The 22219-nt window shown below is 44.8% G+C and overlaps 2 protein-coding genes across 4 annotated transcripts in view; both read left to right on the top strand.

The window, feature by feature from the left end:
* Positions 1-22219, top strand: part of rbms2b (RNA binding motif, single stranded interacting protein 2b) — a 212966-nt gene that overhangs the window by 74187 nt on the left and 116560 nt on the right. The gene's annotated exons all lie outside the window — the stretch shown is intronic.
* The window catches only part of rarga (retinoic acid receptor gamma a), a 47172-nt gene that overhangs the window by 8527 nt on the left and 16426 nt on the right, over positions 1-22219 (top strand). For 2 of the 3 annotated variants that reach the window (XM_074644327.1, XM_074644326.1), the window contains one exon: positions 6199-6552. In XM_074644327.1, the coding sequence (XP_074500428.1) occupies positions 6384-6552 (169 nt within the window). In that variant the 5' untranslated portion in view covers positions 6199-6383. Of the gene's footprint in view, positions 1-6198; positions 6553-17261; positions 18067-22219 lie in introns of those variants that run through there. The other variant, XM_074644328.1, reaches the window with a different exon arrangement.

Raw genomic sequence — 22219 nt, 5'->3', positions numbered from 1 at the left:
ACTATAATAGCGTTGGAGCCAAAATAGAGTTATTATTGTTGTGGTTATTGTTTGTTAGATTGCTGTTAGACCGCCCCGTTTGTGTGCGTCATGTGGGAGAGCAAATAAAAAACACGTTTTTGAAAGGCTAAACGCCAACGAATTTGGATTGATGCAGAATATTTTGTTAGATTTTGCTACTAAGTAGCAAAAAATATATCTTTTAAAATAGTTTTATATACAGAGTTTTGTATAAACTATCCAGTAAGTGTGTTATTATGATTTTAGTTATACATGAGCAACTCTAATCTTGACAACCTCAGAGCAGACAAATCCTGGTGCACCCCCTGTGATCTTTGGCGCCCCCCTAAGGGGGGCCCACAACCCAGGTTGGGAACCACTGAGCAATAATATACTGGTTAAACATATTGTATGTCCATGGAAATAACTACTTTGGAACAAAAGCACAAAAGAGATCATTTTCTTTTATTGAAACAGTGTAATCAGGGTTAGTTTTTCAGGTATATGTGCTCCAGATTTAGACATGTCAAGGATGAAAAGGTTAAACATGTCACAAAATAATAAAAACAGGAGAAACACTGATAATAATAACAACAATAAATAATCACAATTTCATTTATTAGAATCATCCTACCAGTAAAACCATCAAGGTTTAAACATGTCACCAAACGGTAGTATATTTTTACATAGATTATTTTAAACAAAATAGCAAAACCTGGTGTGTTATGTGAGATTATTTTCCAGGTTTGGAAGCATCTGAGGTTCTGTGGGAACCATTAAAACAACAGTTGCCACATAAAAGCTTCTGTATTGCAAAATCTGCTAACAGTCTTCCTTTGTGACACGACTCTGAGCGGTAAATCTGGGAGTTGTCGATACCTGTCTTTTGCTGGAATTTCTATAGCAATTAAGGCCAAGTAGTAGGGAGGGGTTAGACAGGTGGTTTTAGGGGAATCGAGGGGCTCTCTGCTACCACACTATAATTAACAAGGAAACTATCTGCACTCCATTTCCTATGTCTATTTTTGCAGGTGTGCTGCTCCGATTGGGAGGATTTACATGCTCAGCAGTGCCTTCGAGCTCCCATTAAGAGATCTTATGGAACAAAGTTAAACTTGAATGTGTGTTGTTTTGTATGTTGCGCTTGCATGTGTGTGTTTGGGCCTGCTTCTGTTGCGTTGACTCCTGAGGCTAAAAGTAGCGATGGTGAAACTATCCATTATGCATCTCTTTATACAGAGGAAGGATTGTTTTCTCTCTGAGTTGAGGAAGGGAAACACCGTCATTTACGCCTGTGTGAATCCTCTCTTTGTAATTACAAAACAAGACGCCAACTTTACCTTTCAGATCTAGAAGAGGCGCCATCACACTGTCGCCACTCTGAACTTTCTTCTACTTGCTTTATTTCTCAAAATGTCTTGCCATCCTCTGCCTTTGCCTTTTTCCTGTTGTGGTGTGTTTTCCTGTGTTGCTGGACCCTCTGCCGACATCTCCATGTTGAGTACTCCAAAGAGCTCTACCACATCATGGAAACAGCAAGCTGTCAGGATGACTTCATCATGTCACCAAGTGTTTTATGTCTCACTGACTTCTCACTCTTTCCATACTTTCTCTCCACCACTGCAAGTCAACACAGCCTGTTTTTGTGACATTATGTTTAAACAAAGAGAAGAAAGAGCGAACGAAAAAAAGAAAGACTTGGGAATTAACTTTATTATTTAAAGATACAAAAGCAAGGATTGCATAATGACACTCCCCAGTTGCACTCGTGAAAAACAATACCTCTCTAAGTGACAAGCGATTACACAGCGGTGCTTCTTTGCATTGTTGCTGTAAGCAAATACGTGTTTGTGCCATGCCAAGAGCAGGCAGATGTCAAACAAGTCTGAGGCGAAGGAATGCCGCTCTGTTTGGAGGTGCTGGACCGTCTGTCATTATAGGTGTCTCTCCCAGAGCCATTAGAGAGCCACTTGTTGAAAGACAGGGAGCTGTCAGCTTTGCATCAGATAAAAGCGTTGAGGATATTGTTTTCACCGCCTAAATACTGCTGACGCCAACAAAAAGATCAGATAACGCTCCCATGATGTTTCGATATGAACATTTTAATTAGTCTGTGACAGTAGACAAATGGGTGTGGGCATATTTAGCAGAGATGATCACACTAATTGTTCATTTCGCCCCCAAGCAGTTGGAAAAGACAGTGTGTCAACTCAGGACAAATGGACCGTAAAATCATTGTGTAACCGCTGTAGTATGACTTCACTCACGACCCAAAACTTAAACATAACCCTCTTCACGTCAAGTCGTTTCCTTTTTACAAAGTCGCTGAAAATAAATCACTTTATGATGTTGATGATTGAAGGACAGCACCTGGAAGACATACACGGTTTTCTGTCAAAAGAAATGAGCAGGCTAGTCAGAGGTGGAAAAAGAGCGAGAGGACTCAATGGTTCTGCCAAGCTTTCCCTGCCAGGATACATGGTACAGTTCATTTGTCTCGAGGCTGTGAATTTACAATTCAATCCTTCCAGTAAAAGGTTTTGACTTGCTGCTCTGCCCGGTCTGACTGACATATAGTGTAGTTTTTTTTTATTTTACCTCGCAGGAAATTTCTTAAAATTGCATATTGTGGCCTTCTGGGGAGTTCAGGAAACCTAAAGGAAACGTGTGAACTCGCTCAAGCGCAGAAAAGTGAAACTATAAGTCTCTACAAGAGTCAGAGAGTTTGACTTCAAAGTCAAAAATCAAAACATACAATTATAACTCAATATAACATCACAGTTACTGTGATTTTGTTTTTCTCTTACTGCACTCAAGTTGGCAACCCAGGCCAGCCATGGCACCCAGAATCCTGCTCATATACGCAGAGTAATCACCTGTGGTTTCGTGTGCTGACTAAAAAAAAACACTGCCTTTCTTGGTCGTGTGGTGCAGAGCTTCCTGAGATGCCGTGATTTATTTGTTATGTTTGACTGCAGTTCTTATTGCCTGAGGGGCCTCACTCGCTCCGTCACAACGGTTAAGGCACAATTGTTGTTTTGCTCAGAGAGGATTTGATACTCTTTGTTTGACAGACATTCAATCTGTGGGAACTGTTCTCTCTCTTTCTCTGTGTCTGTTTCGCTCTTGCTCGCTCTGCTGCGTCTTTTTGTTGAAACCCAAACTCTTCAGCAAACAAGATAATCTCATTCTCTGTAAGCGTGCCTCGTCTTGCAGCGCCGTCTCCAAATTGGCGTCTTGATTGATCTCGTTTCATTTGCTACACGCCGTTTTGTCTCGATAAAATCAAACGACTTATCTAAAGTAACCAGCGAGCATGCTTTAACGTGATGGACTACTGTGAGGTCTGACACTCCACTATTTACAGAAACAACCAAAGTAAATTTAAACTGGTGAAGCACACTTCTTAGGGAATGATGGAAAGTCCCAGCAGCAGCGGCGGCGGCAGCAGCAGCAGCAAAAGCAGCCGTGAACCCACTCATAGCTGGCCCTGATGCTCCTCGCCTGCCTGGCTGCTTGCTGCCTCCTGTGTGCCCCCCAGGCTCAAGGGAAGTGGGGAGGCCCTGCATGCCCATTTGGCCCTGGCTAACAGGGGATGAGGTCACTCCAAATTCCCCTTATCCCCTTATAGCCCCAGACGGGCTGGCGAAGTGAGCCTACCACAGGACCCGACATAAAACATAAATGGCTCTGTAAAAAGCTGCTGGGCTGATGTGACTCATTAAAAAACACTGGCGCCAACTCTTTTATTAATTCATTATTGTGTTTGGGGAGAGTGAAGTTACTGGGTTCTATTTTAAAAGGCTGTGTGTCTCTCCGTACGACTCTTTAGTACTTTCTTTCTTACTCTGTTTCATTGTTTCATGACGTGCGAACGTACAGTGACACTGCGGTTTAGGTAGGATTTTCCGCCCGGGTCTGTTGGCTTGGAACTCATTTAAAGCTTAATTTTTTGATTAATATACTGTTGTTTCCCCACATGCGTGCAGTCCTACGCTCGGCTTCTTTTTCTCACACATCTTCCTTTTTCCTCTTTATTGTTCTCCCTTCTCCCAGCACTCTCAGACAGATTGAGCTCTGCCTTTATGGGGCCTGGTTTGAGTTCATGAGGCAGATACCCAAACGGGCCGAACGCTGGCCAAGTACATACTCATAACACACACGCGCACACACACACACACACACATATATACACATTACGAGCCTGTGCGTTGCTGGCAGTTTTGTTTTTCCAGTCTGTACCTCTTCTCCCATTAGGCCCACTGTGAAATCTTTAGTGATGTTTTTGTGTGTTAGCCACACAGTGGAACCGCTGCTGCACAGGGTCATGGTACAAGTTGTATAAGCAGTAGAGGGATGGAAATCGAGGGGAGGCGGGGTAGAGGGGATCGGGTATAAGGACGTGATTATAGAGAGGAGATGTGGGGTGGGTCAGAAAAGGGGGAAAAAAAAGAAATCAAAAGTAGTTTAGATGAGGGATAGACTGAATAAGGGAAAGAAAGAAAGACATACAGAGAAGGAAAGAAAAAGAAAGATGGCAGTATGGCTGTGTTGGCAGGATGGGGGTGGGTGCCTATCGGCGGCTGCTCCTTCCTGAAACGTGGCCACCCGAGCCTGCCTGGGCCCTGGATGCACATGTGGAACAGTTTACTGTAATGGAACTCTAAATTAGTGGTGGTTTGAAGCTGCCTGCAGCAGTAGGGTGTAATTAACTGGCTCTGTTGAAAGAGAAAGAGCCAGAAAGAGAGGCAGGGAGGGAGCCAGAGCCCTGGAAAAGGCAAGGGGTGAGAGGTGTGTGTATGTGTGTGTGTGTGTGTGTGTGTGTGTGTGCTCACACATGTGTAGAGTTTTTTTTCAGTGCTTGATTGCATGTGTATGTGTGGTGCATTTGTGTGCCGTCTTGGAAAGCTCCCCCTCTTTTTCCTGGGCACGGCGCCACCTCTTAGTGCCCCCCAGTGCCCAGACTCTGTCACTGTTCCTCTGTGCGTTTTTCGCTCAGTTCAGCAGTTCACCGGTTCAGCCTTAGATCTTTTTTTTTTCTCCCCCCCCACCACTCCACACCCCACTCATTTCTTTGTTTATACCGAATTCATTACCAAGATTTTTTCCCTGTCTTTTCTCCCAGATTCACAAGCCACAGCAGTTCCAAATTCCTTGGCTCTGCTCTTTTTCAAAAGCCACATTTAAAAAACAAGCTGATCACACCACCCACTCATGAAATCACGCTAGGGAAGGCAAAAAAAAGAAAACATGAAAAAGAAAATGGGAGGCTTTTTTGCTGGGAATTTTTTTTCCCCACTCTTGTATTAACAGTCAACAGTTGGGGCATAACTGCAGCCTTGTCCACACTTGAGCCGGACTTGTCTGTGCCTACTGTGTGGAGTCAAAGTGACGAGCGGGCGGCAGGAGGTTAGAGCCAAAATGACTCTGTGGGATGGGAGCCTGACCTCAAGAGAAGATAGTTGGAAGTGACAGCAGCAGTTAGCAATCAGTGGATCTCATTTTCCCTACCCTCTACCCCCCTCCTCCCTCTCTTCTTCATGCTCTGGACCCCGTGTCTGGGCCTCTGGTCCTGGGGGAAAGAGGCAGAGAGGCAGGCTGCTGTGCTAGGCTGGCAGCAGGAACAGAGGAGCTCTTTATAGTAGAGTTCTGGTGATTTAAATCATATGGCATAGCCTGGAATCACTGTAGAAGTCTGGAAGCTCTTCAAAACTGCAAGAACAAGAGCTCTCTCTCTTTTTCTCTCTCTCTTTTTTTCCCCTCCCTCCCTTCCCTCCCGCTCTTCCCTGTTATAACTTTTTCCAAACTTCTTTCTTATTTTCTTTTCCCCTCGCCCAGTCCCAGTTTTTCTGGCTTTTCCTCTCAAAGCTCACTCATTCTTTTTCTCTCACGTCTTTATCTGTTTTGGTTCTCGCCGTCCTTCCTCACTTCCTCTTTTCCTTCCCGTTTCTCTCATACCTGTTGTTGCACATCCTTCTCGCATTAAAACCCGTGGATAAACTATTCTCCTTCCCAGAGCGGAGATGGTCTCAGAGTTGATCGTGAGGTGAATAGTGTTTGTGGAATCCAGCGAGGATCTCAAGTTAACCACTGATAGTATCATCATGTTCATGCCAGTCACAAACACTTATCCTCGCGTTTTATGTGGTGGGATTTATTAGAAAGAAATAACAACTTTCTCTGCCTTCTCTTCCTCAGAAAAAGCCAATTGGATGACCCTTTGAAAGTGGATTCACTAAAACCTTTCGTCACTCACCCGTTCCCCACATCCTGAGAGTCTTCGAAAGGACACAACTTTTCCCGGGGATTTCCAGGTGTTGTGCGAGAGCCCGTTCACTTCCACCCAGCGGCCTGCTGCGGACCCCTGGGTGTGCTCCGTCGCCATGGCTACCAACAGGGAACAGCAGGTGGGTCACATGACCGGCTTCCCACCTGCTGTCTACCCCTTCGCCTTCAACTCCATGAGAAGCCACTCCCCTTTCGACCTGCTGGCCAACAGCAGCCTGTTTGGGAGGTTCGGTGCTGACCTGCCCAAAGAGATGGCCGCTCTCTGTAAGTCACTCTCGTTACTGTGTGTGCGCTTGTTTTCCTCCCTCTCACATTTCAACTCTAACTAAATATGTGGTCCATACCTTCAGTTTAGTCAAGTCTCATTATACAATTTGGATGTGCACTGGAAAGATGAAAATACGGCTATTTAAATTGCACTTCATTATGTGTAATCTTGTGGAAATGGAAAACCTTAGGGTCTGTTTGTGATATAGGACGAGTGGTATATAAAAAAAGGAAAATCCCAGAAAGAAACCATGAAGAAAAAATCCACTTTCATCAATACAATGATTACTCTGCTCCTGTGGTTTCCGTATAGATGCTAGTAGATGGTGTGGTTGTGACCACAAACTGTAGCTCTGGCTTCACTGGTGTGTGTGTGTATAAGTGTGTGTGTGTGTGTGTGTGTGTGTGTGTGTCTCCGTGTGTGTGTCTCCGTGTGTGTATCTAGACCTCTCACAGAGCTTTTGTGAGGCAGGCAACCCACAAGTCTGCAATTAGAGACAAAACAGCATTCTTTCAGTGTGAGGTGATGAGTGCTCTTGGGCATCAACAAATATTTGACAATGAGCACAATCGCAATTGAAAGACTCATCTGACTGTTTGTTCAGAGTACCACACACCGGTTTGTAGCAAGAAAGGTGAGCCGAAGGCTGAAGATTGAAACAAGCAGACGTACGCTCCAGTGGTGTCAGACTTGTAGTTTCAGACCTGACCACAGGGGGCACTGTTGTATGCTGAAGCACTTAAATGGGATGGTAGCACAGAGCACAAAGAGGAGATTGTTGGCAATCCAAAGTGTTTTTCTGCCATGGAAAAACTAGCCAGATTACACACACACACGCTGCCGACATACATTGCTCATTGTTCAAAACACCTGCTAGATTCAAAAGTCAGTTTTTTAAATCAGCATCAGGATTCTGGGTTCAGGGAGTATCCTCGTTAAAAAAAAGCATTCGGAGGATGTGAGTATGAGAGGGAGAGAGAGAACAGGAGGAGTGCTTTCGTTGGGGTTAGGGCATGAGGTAAAGGTAAAGCAGGAGTTATTTGAAATCTTATCTGGGTGTAGTGCTAAAGGGGGCGGCAGGTGGTGGTGGGTGGTAGGTGGTGGAGGGGCTATAATGGGTGTGTGGTGGCAACAGCTGAGTGCAGAGCCCCCCTGCCTGTGTGTGCAGTCCCCCTCTTTCCCCTACCACAGCATGCCTGAGCACCTCTCCAGCCTTTCAGCCGTCAATCACTACCTCACCCCCCCCACCTCCTCCCTTCCTCCTCGCCGCTGCTGCCCACCTAATCCTCAAGGTATTTTCACAGAACCAGAGCGAGAGAGAGAGAGAGAGAGAGCACCTGGGGGTAATGTCCTAGTGTGGTGGAATCCAAGAACACGCCCTGCTAGGAAAACACACAGATACACACATGCAAACACACTAACAGAGACACTCTTCCCACTCTCTCTCTCTCTGTGTCTCTCTCTCTCTCTCTCGCTCTCACACACACAGAGCACTTCTTTCATCTAAAAACTAGAAACATACCCCTGACGCAGAGTGAAATCCCACCGCACTGACAGATGGATTCCTTTTTGGTTTTCTACACTGGCATGAGTTAAAGCAAAAACAAGTATCAAAGCACAAACAGACGCAGGCAACCACATGCACTGGGGCCCTCATACATGACTGCTTGTACTGACACATCCACGCTGGCAGTCGTATCGCTCACAAGGGTTAAGGACTGCAGTTATTCAGTTTAAGCTCTGTGTCACAGCTTCAGCGAGGCCCGGGGGGTCAAAGATTAAGTCGGGATCATAGTGGCAATTAGTGTTGACTCAGCTTTATGTGTGTGGATTGACTTTTTTTTTTTTTTTTTTTAGTTCTGCCTCTTTATTAGCTGATCAAATCAGTGTCAGTATAGGTCTAATTTTATATACTGTGATTATTAGGATCAACATTATTATGATTTTTTTCCCTCAGATTCTCTAATCGGCAACAAATTAAAGGGAAAGTCCATCAGTGTTCTGTTTGTTTTGGGTGTTTTTTCAAATGGAAACGCGCACTCAGCCGTTGCAAAATGCAGTGACGTAGGTTACCAAAGTAAGCTAAACAATAAGGTTATGAATAATGTGAACGCCGGCACTAGCTGAGCCAACGTTAGCTGTGTTAAGTTTGGAAATAACTGATTCGGATCTTTTGAAGTGGGGTTGTATGTATACTCCCGCATTCTGCGAGGTAAAATGACTTACCTGCTTTGTGAATTGAGTCGGGTGATAGATTGTTTGTGTTATTGTGTGACTTTCAGATCCACACTAACATGGCGTCCACACAGCAGTACATTGCTTCGCTTCCGTGCTGGTACTCCTGTCTGCTTCTCCAAACTGGGAGCATGCCGACCGCCATCTAAGTTACTGTATGTGACGTTAATACACTGACTATAAGGCTGTATATATACTGTACATATTGTAGCGTCATCACGCAGAAACCTACGTCAGGTTACATGGGGAACATTTTTTAGAAGGGCTTGGGAAAATAGCATTTTGACAATAAAACATACATACTTCAGGCAAAATTTGAATGTTGTTGTTAAGGAAAACTACTGTGAAGCTACAGGATGATAAAACCTAAAAAAAATAAAAATAATTTCTGTCATTTTTACCCAATTCATTACCTTAAAATAGATATATCAAGAGTAGTGACTAATGAGTAGTCTTCTGTCCGTAACTGTTTACTCTATAAAATGTAAAGAAATAGTTAAACATGCACGATCCCAGAGCCCAAGTAATGTCCTTGAAGTTTTTGTTTTTTATTTGATTGACTTATCAGTTACAGACTAATTGTTTCAGCACTAGACATGCCTACTGCTTCTTTGTACTAAAGCTCATTCAATAATACTTACTCAGTATCAGTTTAGGTTTCGCCCAGTGAGTGGAAAATTATCAGCTGTTATTATCGGCTATTAAAACATCCCTTTTGGTGTATCCCTTCACAAGGAATGTTACAAGTCATTTTACTGACAGCAGTCTCTCTTAAACGTTAGCAGGGAAGACAAAAGGCCTTGGTTTGGACATTCCCCAGGCCCTGTTTTTCTTCTCCTTCTACTTCTTCTCAGGAGTTGGCTCAACAGGCCTGCTCATTGTTGTCAGGGCTGTCTGCAGGCCAGACTGAGAAAATACCTTCCACTTAAAGGGAGTAGCACCGTGGCTGTTTCTCTGTGTGTATGTGTGTGTTTGTGTGTGCAGTAAATAGCGCCGCATTCTTCAGTGCTCCGTGCGTAATTGTTGTTAGAAAAGGTAGCCCGGGTGACACCTACCTTTTTGTTGGGCGTGCGTGCGTGCTGCGCCGACAGGTCGGAGCACCTCCCACGGCGGCGCTGTGTTTTGGCACCAGAGTGTCTTTGGAAATACCTGTTTTGCACAGAGGTGGGAAGAGACAGGAGAGGGGAGGGATGGCTGTGTTTGCACATGCAGAGATAGTAGGCTTTTCTTTATTCTTAATGCATAGTGGACCCAGAAAACCCTTCTATTCAACGTTCAATTCATGTGTGGACGAGGTTCACTGACCATGTGGGTGTGCTGCAAGACTCCCATCTTTACCACCCATATCTTATAAAGGCGTTTGTTCATCCATGAGAGGGTCTGACGGCTCTCTCTGCAGTGTGTAGCAGAGGCCGTTATCAGTTGATCCCTGTCATTATGGGAGCCCTTCAAACAAACAGTTGGAAGCCCATTAAGGCCACTTACTATGTGATAACATCGCCACTGAGCCCTGAAACACCTCTATAAGCTTTCACCAATCAGGGCCGGAGCCCTGGCCCCAAAGCCAGCCACAGGGATGTTTTGAAAAGCTAGTAGGTCATTTCCTTCAGCCCACATGGCTCGGACCAAAATCTGCAAACCCTCTGCTGCTGGGCTCGGACTGGACTCCATTCAGGTCGTAATTTTGGGCTTTATGTTGAGTGTTGTAACCTCATGAGAGGCTCAGCTGTGTGAACGTTTTCAGCTGCATCACACAGTGACATTAAAAGCATTGTATTAATAGAAAGGAATGAATAGCGGGTTGGAACTTGTGTAAAAGCTGCCTGAGTCAGCTCAGTTGTGCCTCCGGTGGAAACAAAGGGGAACTGCTGTTTATGTAAAGTGTGGTGTGTTGGGCCTGGATTTATACGCCACACATGCACAAACATTAGCATACTGGCAGCCAAGCATATATGCATGCATCCGAGTGTGTGTGTGCGTGCAGACTTTAAGTCAGGCAGACTGTGAAAAGGACCAAAATGTTCCAGCAGAAAAGAATATCCTCATGCAGAGTGACATAATTAAAAACACTCATTGCATTCTTAAACACACATACACACACACACACACACCCACACACACACAAGGAGGTCATGTTGGCTTAGGGAGCTCGGGGAGTTGCGTAAAGGAGCCATTTTGGTGGGAAATGTGGTACAAGAGGGAACATTAAAGCGAACCTTTAAATGGAGGAGAGGGACAGCAGGGAAAGATGTCGACTAGCGGAGTGAAGCCGTCTCCGCTGGATGCGGAGCACAAACAGCATATTGTACCGCTTTATTTATTTTCATAAAGGTTGAAGTGCTGGGTTTCAGCCCAGCCTTGATGGAAGACATACTGTAGGTGGTGCCTCACTGTGAAGGTTCAGATTTTGCATAACGTGCATGCTTATGTGTGCATACTATATATTTGATTAAAGGGAAGGAGGAAGATGAAAATGAGCTATGTATGGATATGAAAATGATGAGCTCAGCCCTGATACCCCTCACTTCCCTATAGACGCAGACACTCCCATCTCTATTTTTTCTTTTTTGCTCTTTACAAACTGTGATGTCACCTCTCTCTTTTTTTAAAACTGTGAAAGGACCTCAGAGACACCTGAGAGTTCAATTTTCTTTTTTGCTCTTGACCTCTGTCAATTTCGGTGTCATTTACTGATCTCTGTTAGATTTGTTGAAGGGGCAGTCAAAAAAATGGCCTGAGCCTGGGGTGAAAACAATATAAATGAGGATTTCAAAGAATTTCAGAAAAACGTCAGGAATGAGAGATATATTTGACAATGATAGTAGTGTTTTATGTGGCTTATAATCATTTAAAAGACTGAAATAGAGCAGTGAAAGGGATCTGTAGTGACGTATGAGGTGTATTTAGATTTCGCATGATCACCTGCCAATATTGTATTTCTTTCTTAACAAGAATAGCATCTGTCATGTCAGCCCGTTCTCATTTCCAGAGCGTAAATTACCAACGCTATGTCACGCTTATCAGTTATGTGATACCAACACACATGTATGAGACGCACCGGGCTTTCCATTATCAGAGAAAGTCATCCGGGAGTGTGGTGATGTAGTTTAAAGAATGAAAAAACACATATAGGGTCATTCATGTCCCGTGTTCACAACATTAAGTCATATTTTCACTTCACATTCATTTTAAGCCCAATCATGTTGTTTTTCCTAAACCTAACTAATTGGTTTTGTCACCTAAATCTAAGCAAGTGTTTTTGTTTAATTCCCCAACGTTAACCTCATGTTTACTGCGACCGAAAAGTGACGCTGAGGGGTCTGACAAAGCCTCAGTGTATGATGAGTTGGGATGAGCCTTTATCCAAACCAAACAAGAAATCAACTCTGGGTCATTTCAGTATATAAGAAAATGTTTGTATATGTTAAATACAAATATAATCTCTATCCAGCAACTGTTTTGAATTCTCAAGTCATGTTTAAGATAGTACTACATCAAATTATGAAGCACCCACGATATGAATGTTAGCGGTGTTTAAATGTTTGACCCCGGCGTTCACCGTTACGACTGTCAAAACGTAATCAGAAAAAAAAAAAGCGTCATTATAGAGCCATCTGCTCGCTGGCATCTCTGCTCCTGTCACCGTGATCTACATAGCTAATTAGCAATGCTAGGACTGCACCATTTGTGTGTGCTTGTGTGTGATGACAGCACGTATAGCGCTGTTTGGCCGTGTCCTTGATCTATCAGTGAGACTTTAATAAACAGCCCTGCATCGTCTGACATCCCTGCTTTCATCTCCCCTGGCAACCGCTAGCCTCGAGATGACAGCTCTCCGAGGCGCTCCTCTTCTTTTTGGAAATCGATTCCCCTCACATTGCTCTTTTTTTATTTTTCAACCATTGCTGGCTGTGATTCAATAGATGTGGAGGGAAATGGACAGAAAGGCCCACTTTGTTTTTTCCAGTCAGTTTAAAGCACCCACTGAAGGAGTTTTTGTGAAACTGAGTGGAATATCTGCTCCTCCGATGAGATCCACCTAAAGCTTGTCGGCTTATGCACTCTTGAATTCCCTTGCTCTTTTCTCTCTTTCTCCTCAGCCTTCACCTTGGATTTCCTCTCATTATCCCTCTGCGCAAAGTTGGAGCCAATTTGCCCTAAGTGCTGGAAACTTTCTGAAACTTTGTGTATTAAGTGTGTTCGTGTGTGTGTGTGTGTGTGTGTGTGTGTGTTTGCATGTGTCTGCATGCCTGCGTGTGTGGAAAGTCAGCAAAAGTTGCTGGTAAGGGAGAGGCCACAGTACTGTACTACAGCTCTGACACGATGACAGATGAAGATAAAGAGGCTACTATTAAAAATGGGAGGGGGCTGTTTTCAGATGGGCCTTTGTGGGGCACGTGCAAGATGAAGAGCGCGCAATGGCGAGAAAAAGAGGGATGGGCCCTGAGAAGGCGTGGGAGGGCACACAGGCGCAGGGCGGGCCTATGAGAACAAGGCGGGGGGGTCTCGTATTTTTGGCCACACAACTAAAAGATCTTTTTTTCCCCCACAAAACACGGGTAGCGAAATGTCATGACAGTGCAGATACAGGGAGAGAGAAGTGAAAAAGACTTTGCTGAAAGATGGCCAAGACTGATAGCGCTCTGAAAAGTAGCTCTGTTAGGCTTTTGGTGGGACCAGCATGTGAACAGAGGCATACATGGCCGCCGCTGGGCTCCCTCATAATTGTCGTGGGGATCGACACTGAGGCGGAGAGTTGGTTTGTCTGGCTGACTTGAGTATTGATGGATTAATATAGAGTTGGGGTAGGACTAGACAAGGATGCTGCTTCTTCTACTTCCGTTTCAGACATGAAATATTAATTTATATTGCTTATTGAAAGTCTATTTTATATGTTTACCGTTATTTTTATTTATTTGTTTTAGTTTTTTACATACACATTTCTTTTTAAATATTCGAAATATAAAGTATATACAATTTGATTCATGCGTCACCTTCCCGACATCCCTCCTCAGTGACCAGCCCGTTTTCATTCCCAGGGCGTCAAATGCCGAGGCTTTGTCACGGCCGTCGGCGTGTAATACCGCCACACAAGGCACCCTTTAGCACCAGTATGAGACGCACCAGGCTTTCCATTAACTACAATGTAAACCCATCCGCGGCAACCGTAAACGCATAGAGAAAGTGCTATGGTGACTTAGTTTAAAGAGCGAAAAGAGACACACAAGGCAGGTGAGAGGGGTGGGGGTTGGGCCCAACAAACACAAGGCTTTCATCCAGGAGATGATGGGGTTTTGTGTCCCGTGTGTTGAGTTTTACTTTCACGTTACAATCAGCTGTTCGTTTGTGTCCCATGTTCACAACGATCAGTTTCATTTTCACTGTTTTGAAACCTATCTATAGTGGTTTTGATTCCTAAAATAAAGTGACGCCAAGGAGCGTGACAAAGCGGCAGTATGTGACGAGTTGGGATGAGAACATGTTGCAGTGACACATCCGGTATCTTCCAGCGATATATTGTGAGGGAGTGAAGTCGATGAGTGGATAAGATTACATGTCTTGTCAGAGCTGAACATGTGTTAAACCTGCGGCTGGTGGAGCAGTTGATGGATGTGATGAGTAAGAAGGCTAGGACTGCCCTCAACGAGTCCATAAATGACAAGAATGGAAAATATTTTTAGTTTGTTTTGTTTGTAGGTCCTTCATTAAGCTACTTTATTTGTAAAAAAAAACAACAAAAAACCTATGTTGTGATCTCAGTTTGTGTTTCTGAGTGTGTGTCTGAGTAACCTGAATCTGGCTGCAGTGGGAGGGCGCTCTGAACTGGTGTTCAGTGTCTCTATCATCACCGGCAATCTGTTTCAGCACGTCCACACACTGCACACATGTTCACATCAGCAATGAAAAAGCTCCACATTCCTTTCAAAATCACCGTGCTGCGTTTAGCACAAACACGCCGCCTTTTATTGCCTCACACACCACCGTGTTGTTGACGGCCCGGCTGGAACCTGAATGACTGTATACAGAGGAAGTGGCAACAATGTGCTGTATACGTCTTATCTGTAATCGGCATCAGAGTGTCAGACAGTAGTAAAGCCTGATTTTCTTGGGCTCAAACTGGCCCACGTGGAGCTATAAGCAGTCTGGGACCAGCTGACTGAGCACCCTCCCCGTCTAGTGTAGACATAAAGAGATGAAACATCATATCACATGAGAAACATTTAAATATTTTGATATATGTGTAGAAGTGCAATTAAACGTGATTGAACGCAGCAGTCACACAGAATCACCAGTGAGTTGGCAGCCACTGAAAATGAAACATTTCCAAAACCAGAAACAAAAGCAGAGAGCTTTGTCAACTAAAACAAATCATGCAGTCAGGAAAAAAATGGCCATAGGGAAGTTGATGAAATGGGGAGAGTATTTGCAGAAACAGAGAGAAAGAAGGGGGGGTTATTGAGGAGAGGGATGGAGAGACTTGTGAGCCAGAGAGAAGGAGGGAGGGCAGGATAAGTTTGGGGGGAAAGTTAGTGGCCCAGTGGGGGTTTCTTCTGGAGTTCAACCTCTCTGGCTGGGGAAGGAAGGGGAGGAGGGAGGGGAGGCAGGGACCGGGGCCTGGGTCAGCAGCAGTATGGAGTATGTGTAGATTAGATGTCTAAACTCACTCCGCAAACCCTCTGAAGCACTGGAAGACTCTCAGCTCACAGCGCCGTGTGTGCCAAAGAGTGGAGAACCCGGGGTTAGTGGTCTGAATTACAGTCTCAAACACAGTAAAAAAGAAATGTCAAAACCAGCGGAGTCGGATAAGGTCCATAAATCTCCTGAAAAACAAAAGGGGTTTCAAAGTGTGAGCACATGATATTATAAATCGATCGGTTTGCAGAGCAGCCCTGGCAAACAGCGCTGATGTTACAAAGAACATCAGGGGGATTCGCCCGTTTTTTAGTTTCCAGGATGCTGTTTGAAACTAGCAGTGAGAAAAAAAACAACCCACAGGAAACAGACGAAAGACGAGTGTGAGAAGAATGCTTGTGGATCATAAAAATGTGACTCGTGGCAGTGATGATTTAATCTGAAATGCATCCAGATCGGGAATGATTGTGTAAATGGGTGGAGTGGTAGAAAAAAAGACTCAGTATTAACAACAAACTGTTAGCAGGGGCATCTTTTGATAGATAACAGTTTGTCATCCAGACTCACTGTTCTGTTCCTGCTTGTCATAAAGCTTCCCCTTTATGACCCGACAGCTGTATGAAGAAACACATAAAAACTACTGATGTTGTTTACTGTTTGATGCAACAAAAGAGCTGTTAAATGTGTGACTCAGTGTGTATCGGCCCTCTGCATATGTGTGTATGTGTATGACCGCTTGCCAGCTTAACAAAATAAACAAGAGATCTCAACTGGAGGGGAAAAGCTTTAAGGTCAATAAACATTTTAATTGAAATCATTCAAAATGGCCCGAAAATGTGAAAGCATGGTTTCTTTCACGAGACAGGAAAAAGAGTGAAGTGTGAGACAGACGAGGAGGAGGGAGGGAGGGCACTGTGTGTTTATGGAGAGCGTAGCCAGCAGCACAGATTGACAGGAAATGTTGTCTTTTTTGCCTGCTGGGCCATACCACTTGTACTGGTCTGACAGGGGGGGGAGATGAATGTATAGGGTGCACAGACTAAAGTCATTGTATTATCATATATCTCCCATTGTATCAAGCTGTTTGCTTTAACCCAGCCAGAGTCTATCTGTCTGCTGAGGAGCAGTTAGGAACAGTGACAGGCTTTTTTATTGACCGCAGACCGCCTATTGATTTCCTTTGATTTACCATCACTGTGAGGCTCTGCTATGTTATAAATTGAATTATTCTACCCATACACAGAACAGCCTGTGTTAAAGAAAAGGCTAAATGTAGGCTAAATTCAGGTGTCACATTAAAATCCATTACATCTGCATCCTTGCATCTCTTCGCAACGGTTGCTCAGAGATAAATCACAAACAAGGTCAAGAGAACCTGTGAGAAGTGTGTCCAGCACATGGTGTGTTTGTATATTGGGGGGTATTTGTCTGTGTAAATGCACTGCGGGGATTGAGCAAGGCGGCCCTCATTCATCACTGTTAAAGCACTTCCAGAGAGAGGGAGAGACTGCCCATCCTCTGTTCCCTCAAACAGACCGAGAGAGAGAGAGAGAGAGAGGAGGGAGGGATTTACCCTGGCATCTGGTTTCTGGGTTCAACCACAGCACAATGTTCTTTCTCTCTCTCTCCTTCTCACACACACATACTCACCCGGCCAGTGGCTGGACTTTAATATGGTTATGATTAGAGACGGGGGCTCAGAGGAGGGAGGGGAAGGGGGCTCATATTTACTGCAAGGGGGAATTGGGGGTGGGGGGGGGAGGTGCGATGGAAGAAACGGGGACCAGATCTGAATGGGACACGATGGGGAGGGGTGTTTGTTTGCATTCTGGGCTGAAATATGAAACACAAAAGCAGCACAGACAAAAAAAGTAAAAGAAGAATGGGAATAGAGTTTTGTCCTCTAACCAGATCAGTTCTTCCTCCAGTGAAGGCTCTGCTGGCCGGCCCCCTCTACCTCCTCCTCCTCCTCCTCCTCCTCCTCCTCCTCCTGGGTCCCTCTCTCTAGCCCTCCCTCTCTGGCATTCTCTCTCTCTCTCTCCACCCCCTCTCAGAGCGTCATTCCGAGGCAGTTGGTTCGCTCCGCCGTGTCTGGGGCTCAGCGAGAGCTGTGAGAGGCTGTTATTTAGGTCTGTTACAGCAGACAGGGAGCAGCTCACCCAAGGGCAGGGGGAGAGAGGAGAGAGTCAGAGTCACGCTCACGCTCAGCTCAGCCCAGCCAGGCAGGAACCAGATCTGCATTCCAGCTGAGAGGGGAAAGAGGGGAAACTCCAGCATCGGCAGGAAAGATCAGCAGCAGTGAGAGAGAGAGAGTGACATCAGAGAGATAAGTGAAGGCAGGGAGGGGAAGGTAGCAGATCCAGCTAGCTGTTGCTGCTGTGTGTTGTTGTCACTGCCCCAGCGAGTGACGTGAGCGGTGGTGGAAGCGGGGCAGGACGCAGGCAGGCAGGACTGAGGGCTCGTAGTGATTTTTTGCCGAGGGCGGGGGGTGGGTGCCATGTTCGACTGTATGGAGGCTCTGGGAATGGGCCCCCGTCAGCTCTATGATGTCACCAGCCGCGGTGCATGCATGCTGCGGAAGGCGAGCCCCTTCTTTGCGGGGCTGGACCCCTTCGCTTGGACGGGCAGTGCCAGCATTCAGTGTAAGTGGCATCCTGTTTGGATTTCTTGTATGACACAATCATGTCTGTCTCTCTCTCTGCCTCTCTATCACACACACACAAACACACACTCTCCCTCTCTCTCTCTCTCTCTCTCTCTCTCTTATTGCTGGCTTGCTTACCCCTCAGGGCTCGACCAAAGGGGGCTGCTGTCAGGGGCTACAGAGCAGCACAGGAAAAGACTGGGACAAACAGTCTGTCTCCTCTCCCCCCCTCACAGCCCACAGCCAGTTTGAGCTGCTCAGCCATCTGAAAGAAACTCTCTGCTATGATATGATATGCAACGTGTGTGTGTGTGTGTGTGTGTGTGTGTGTGTGTTTATGTGTGTGTACTTGTGGGTTTGAGCCCATGGAGTCAAGTTTCAGTGACAATGTGTAGCCACCTGAGGTTTGACCTTGCCAGGTGCTGTACACTAAGAACAAAACTATGCCCAGATGAAAGAAAGAGGAAAAGAGTTGGTGTGTGACAGGAAGAGAAAAAACACTGACGCTTCGGAGACACAAACCGGTTTAGTTCATCTTTCTTTCTTAACACCGGGTTTGTTTCCGGCTGCATTTCTCGTGAAAGGGCTATTGACTAATATCCTGTTTAATATTACAGATGTTCAAAGTTTTGCGTAGTTTTTGCCTCATAGGTCAGAGGTTTGTTTACGCTTCTGGTTACAAGCATAAGATGGATAATGATATTCCTCTGGAGCTATGAATTAATAAGTAGATGAATTATTGAATGGATAAATGAATAAATTAGAAATGTAGAATGCAGGAGAACGGTCTGAAAAAAAAGCTGAAGGATAATCTGGCCAGCTTTCTTTTTCTTCCTCTGTCACACACTCTCATTTTTCCTCCTCTCTGCTTCCGCCTCTGACTCTAACAACAGGCCTGTCTCTGGACAGACAAAACTGGGGTCCATTTCCATACACTTCCAGGGGGCCGCTGCTGCTGTGAGAGAGAGCGTGTGAGAGTGGAAAAGGAGTGGGGGTGTGTGTGTGTGTGTGTATGCATGGTATGGTGGGAGAAGTGTGGAGGGAGCCAAGGCAGATATGACAGTGGAAAAACAATTAGGAAAACAAGAAGAGATAGAGCAGCGGGATAACTCTGGACTTGTTTTTGGGAAGCTTTTTGAATTTGGTTGTATTTTTCTGTTTGTTCATCCTCCTGCTTTTTGTTCCTTTTTACTGCCTCTTGGGGGGGGTTGGTCATCTGTCTTCATTAATCGTGAAGACACCAGCGTTTCAGTGGCTGTCATGCACACTGGCTGAGCTTTAATGAAGACAGATGCCCTGTCAGTGGAGGCCGAGGCCAGGGGGGACTCCAGCCAGCCCAGCCTGCTCTGCTTAGCTAGGGGAGCCCTGATGATAACAAGATGAGATTTGTTTATTTAATCAATCAGGCCTCTATGGCCTCTCCGTTTAAACCCATTCACACACATTTGAAAATCAGGATTCCAGAGGTACATTTTTTTTTCTTTTGGGACTCTTTGTTCCAGAAAATCAAAGAGATAAAAAAAACAGTCCTGAGAAAGCTGCCCCGAGGGTGAGGGAGCTAGCAGAGCAGAGCAAAGTGGAGGCCGGTGTGGTGTACTGTTTCAAGCCCTCTGTGCCCAATAACCTTTGTAAACAAGGCAGCCCTATCCCCACACGAGGAGCCATAATGCCTCTCTTTGCTGAAGCGGTTGCCCCTCATTGTCCTCATCAATGAGGCTGATGAATTGATGTTTGAGTCTGATATCTCATTAAGCCAGCCCAGCTGCACAACAGAGGGACCTGTCTGGCCTCTAATGCCACGCTCACACAAGCACCCACTCTCTGCACTGCAAAATAACCACCGCCGGGGGTTTGTAAAGGGAGTCACCTGACCCTGGCATGATACACAACAATGAATTACTGTGTTTTTTAAAAAGTGTGGAAAAATGTGCGCTCTGAGGTGAATTTCCTGAAAACACGTGTGTCGTTAGAAACCTTAAAATGATCCGTGTTTCTTTGAGAATCTGTGGAAAATGCAATAAAACGTGTGTCCCCCTAAATCTTACCCAAAATGAGTACATCCTATTGTCTTGGCAGTAAATCTCCTGCGGTGATAAGTGTCACCGTTGTTGGCCGTTAGACAGTCAGAGGACTTAAAAGTGTGTGGTCAGTTTTCCTGTTTTTTTGTCCACCAGTGGGAGACCTCAATGTCAGAGGTTAGTGAGAGGCTACGGCCTGGCCAATGTCAGATCTTACACCATGTGTGGCGGCCTTGTCAGCTCGCTGAAAAGGACTCCCTTTCAACCAGCTTGGCTTGTGTAATGCTCTTAAGTGCCTTATACCACTGGAGCTGGTACTACATCTGAGCTGCCCCTGCGCGTAAGGATAATGGACACTGATTTAGTCATACGTCAATGAGAACCGAATTAGTCAACTGTCAGGGAAGCCATTTCAGAGAGCCTATGCAGACCGATCCCCTCTCTGTCAATGTTCATTTGCTTAGAAGAATGGGGCAATTACGCTTAGCGGCTCTCCAGGGTCAGAAGAAGGGGAAGTGTGTTTTTCTCGCCCAAACACACTCGTCCTAGCTCGATCTTTCTGAACACTGTTTGGATATTAATTGCGATGCTTGCGAGCGATACATGCAAGAGAGTGACGTGGCAGTGACAGATTGCTCCATCGCCATGTGTGCAATCACACACGCACACACACACACACACACACATACATGGGCACACACGCCTCTTTGTTTTCCCTTAATGTGCTGTTCAAATGTGAATTGAGGAGCTAATTGAAATGGGGGTATATCTCGGCAGCAATGGCAGAGAAATAAGAGCTTCCTGTGACCGCTGGCACATTCTGGCCCCCGATCATTTTCTCCCTGATGGAAGTCCGCAGTTATTTCATTATAATTACAAAAGATTCAATTAAAAGATTAGAATGCCTGAGGGGGCAGGACTGGGAATAGATAGTGGTATCTTGGGTAGGGGGGTGGTGTGTGTGTGTGTGTGTGTGTGTGTGTGTGTGAGAGTGAGAGAGAGCGAGTGAAGGAGACTTATAGCACCACGGTTGCAGCTCTAATGAGGACTTGTCAGTGCTGTTATATATACATAAACCTTGTTGATCCTTTCACGATAATGTCAAATGAATGTGCTGAAGTTAAAAGGCTTAAGTAGTCAGCTGGTCCAAGGTCACTGAGTCGTAATTGATATGACCGAGGGAAAGGCCTTCACTTGTCTCTGAAACAATTATTCCAATGCAGCTAAATGAGCTGTTTGAAGCAGAAAATCAGTTCAAAGTGGAAAGTACAAAACACTGAAGCATGAGCGAAACCTTTTTTTCTGCTCTGTAACACCAAACTGTAATCGAAAAAGCACCTAATTTTAGTGTGCAGTTAGTAGATAAAGAGCCCATATTTCACTAAGCTGCTCTCGAGGGAAAGGCCCATTACTATGTATGTATAAGTATGTACATGTATGTGTGTGTGTGTGCATAAGCTGATATATGTGTGTGTGTGTGTGTGTGTGTGTGTGTGTACTGTGTGTATTTCTTAATAAGACTTTATTTTGAGGTAGCTGCAAAAGTCTTTTTTTGTATTGTACTCTGCAATGACAATAAATTGAATCTTAAACTATAATATCAGATATAATTTAAGTTAATTCTAATAGGACTGGGCAATATATCAATATTATATTGATATTATGATATGAAGCTAGATATTGTCTTAGATTTTGGATATCGTAAAGTGTTGTATTTTCCTTTTAAAGGCTTACAGTAAAATTACAGTTAATTGATGTAATTTTTCTGAACTAACTGTTTTAGCTGTTCGATTGTTTGCCTTCATCCACTTAATCATTATATCAACATTACTGATGATTATTTATCACAAATCTCATTGTGTAAATATTTTGTAAAAGCACCAATACTCAACCCTACAATATCGTTGCAATATCGACATTGAGGTATTTGGTCAAAGATATTGTGATATTTGATTTTCCTCTATATTTCACCCTACATTCTAACCACATAATGATATTTACTGTATAATATTACATTACAAGATGAAAATCATGTTCATAGCATGCAGCCATTTTCAGTAGAAGGCCTACGTGTGCTGCAGTATCACACCACCTTGCTAACAGATCCGTCTCAGCTCTGCAGTAATGGCCGAG

The sequence above is a fragment of the Sebastes fasciatus genome, chromosome 8, assembly GCF_043250625.1.
Source record: "Sebastes fasciatus isolate fSebFas1 chromosome 8, fSebFas1.pri, whole genome shotgun sequence".
Classification (NCBI taxonomy): domain Eukaryota; kingdom Metazoa; phylum Chordata; class Actinopteri; order Perciformes; family Sebastidae; genus Sebastes; species Sebastes fasciatus.
The sequence above is the reverse complement of the archived record's forward strand: the minus strand, read 5'-3'. Positions and strand labels throughout refer to the sequence as shown.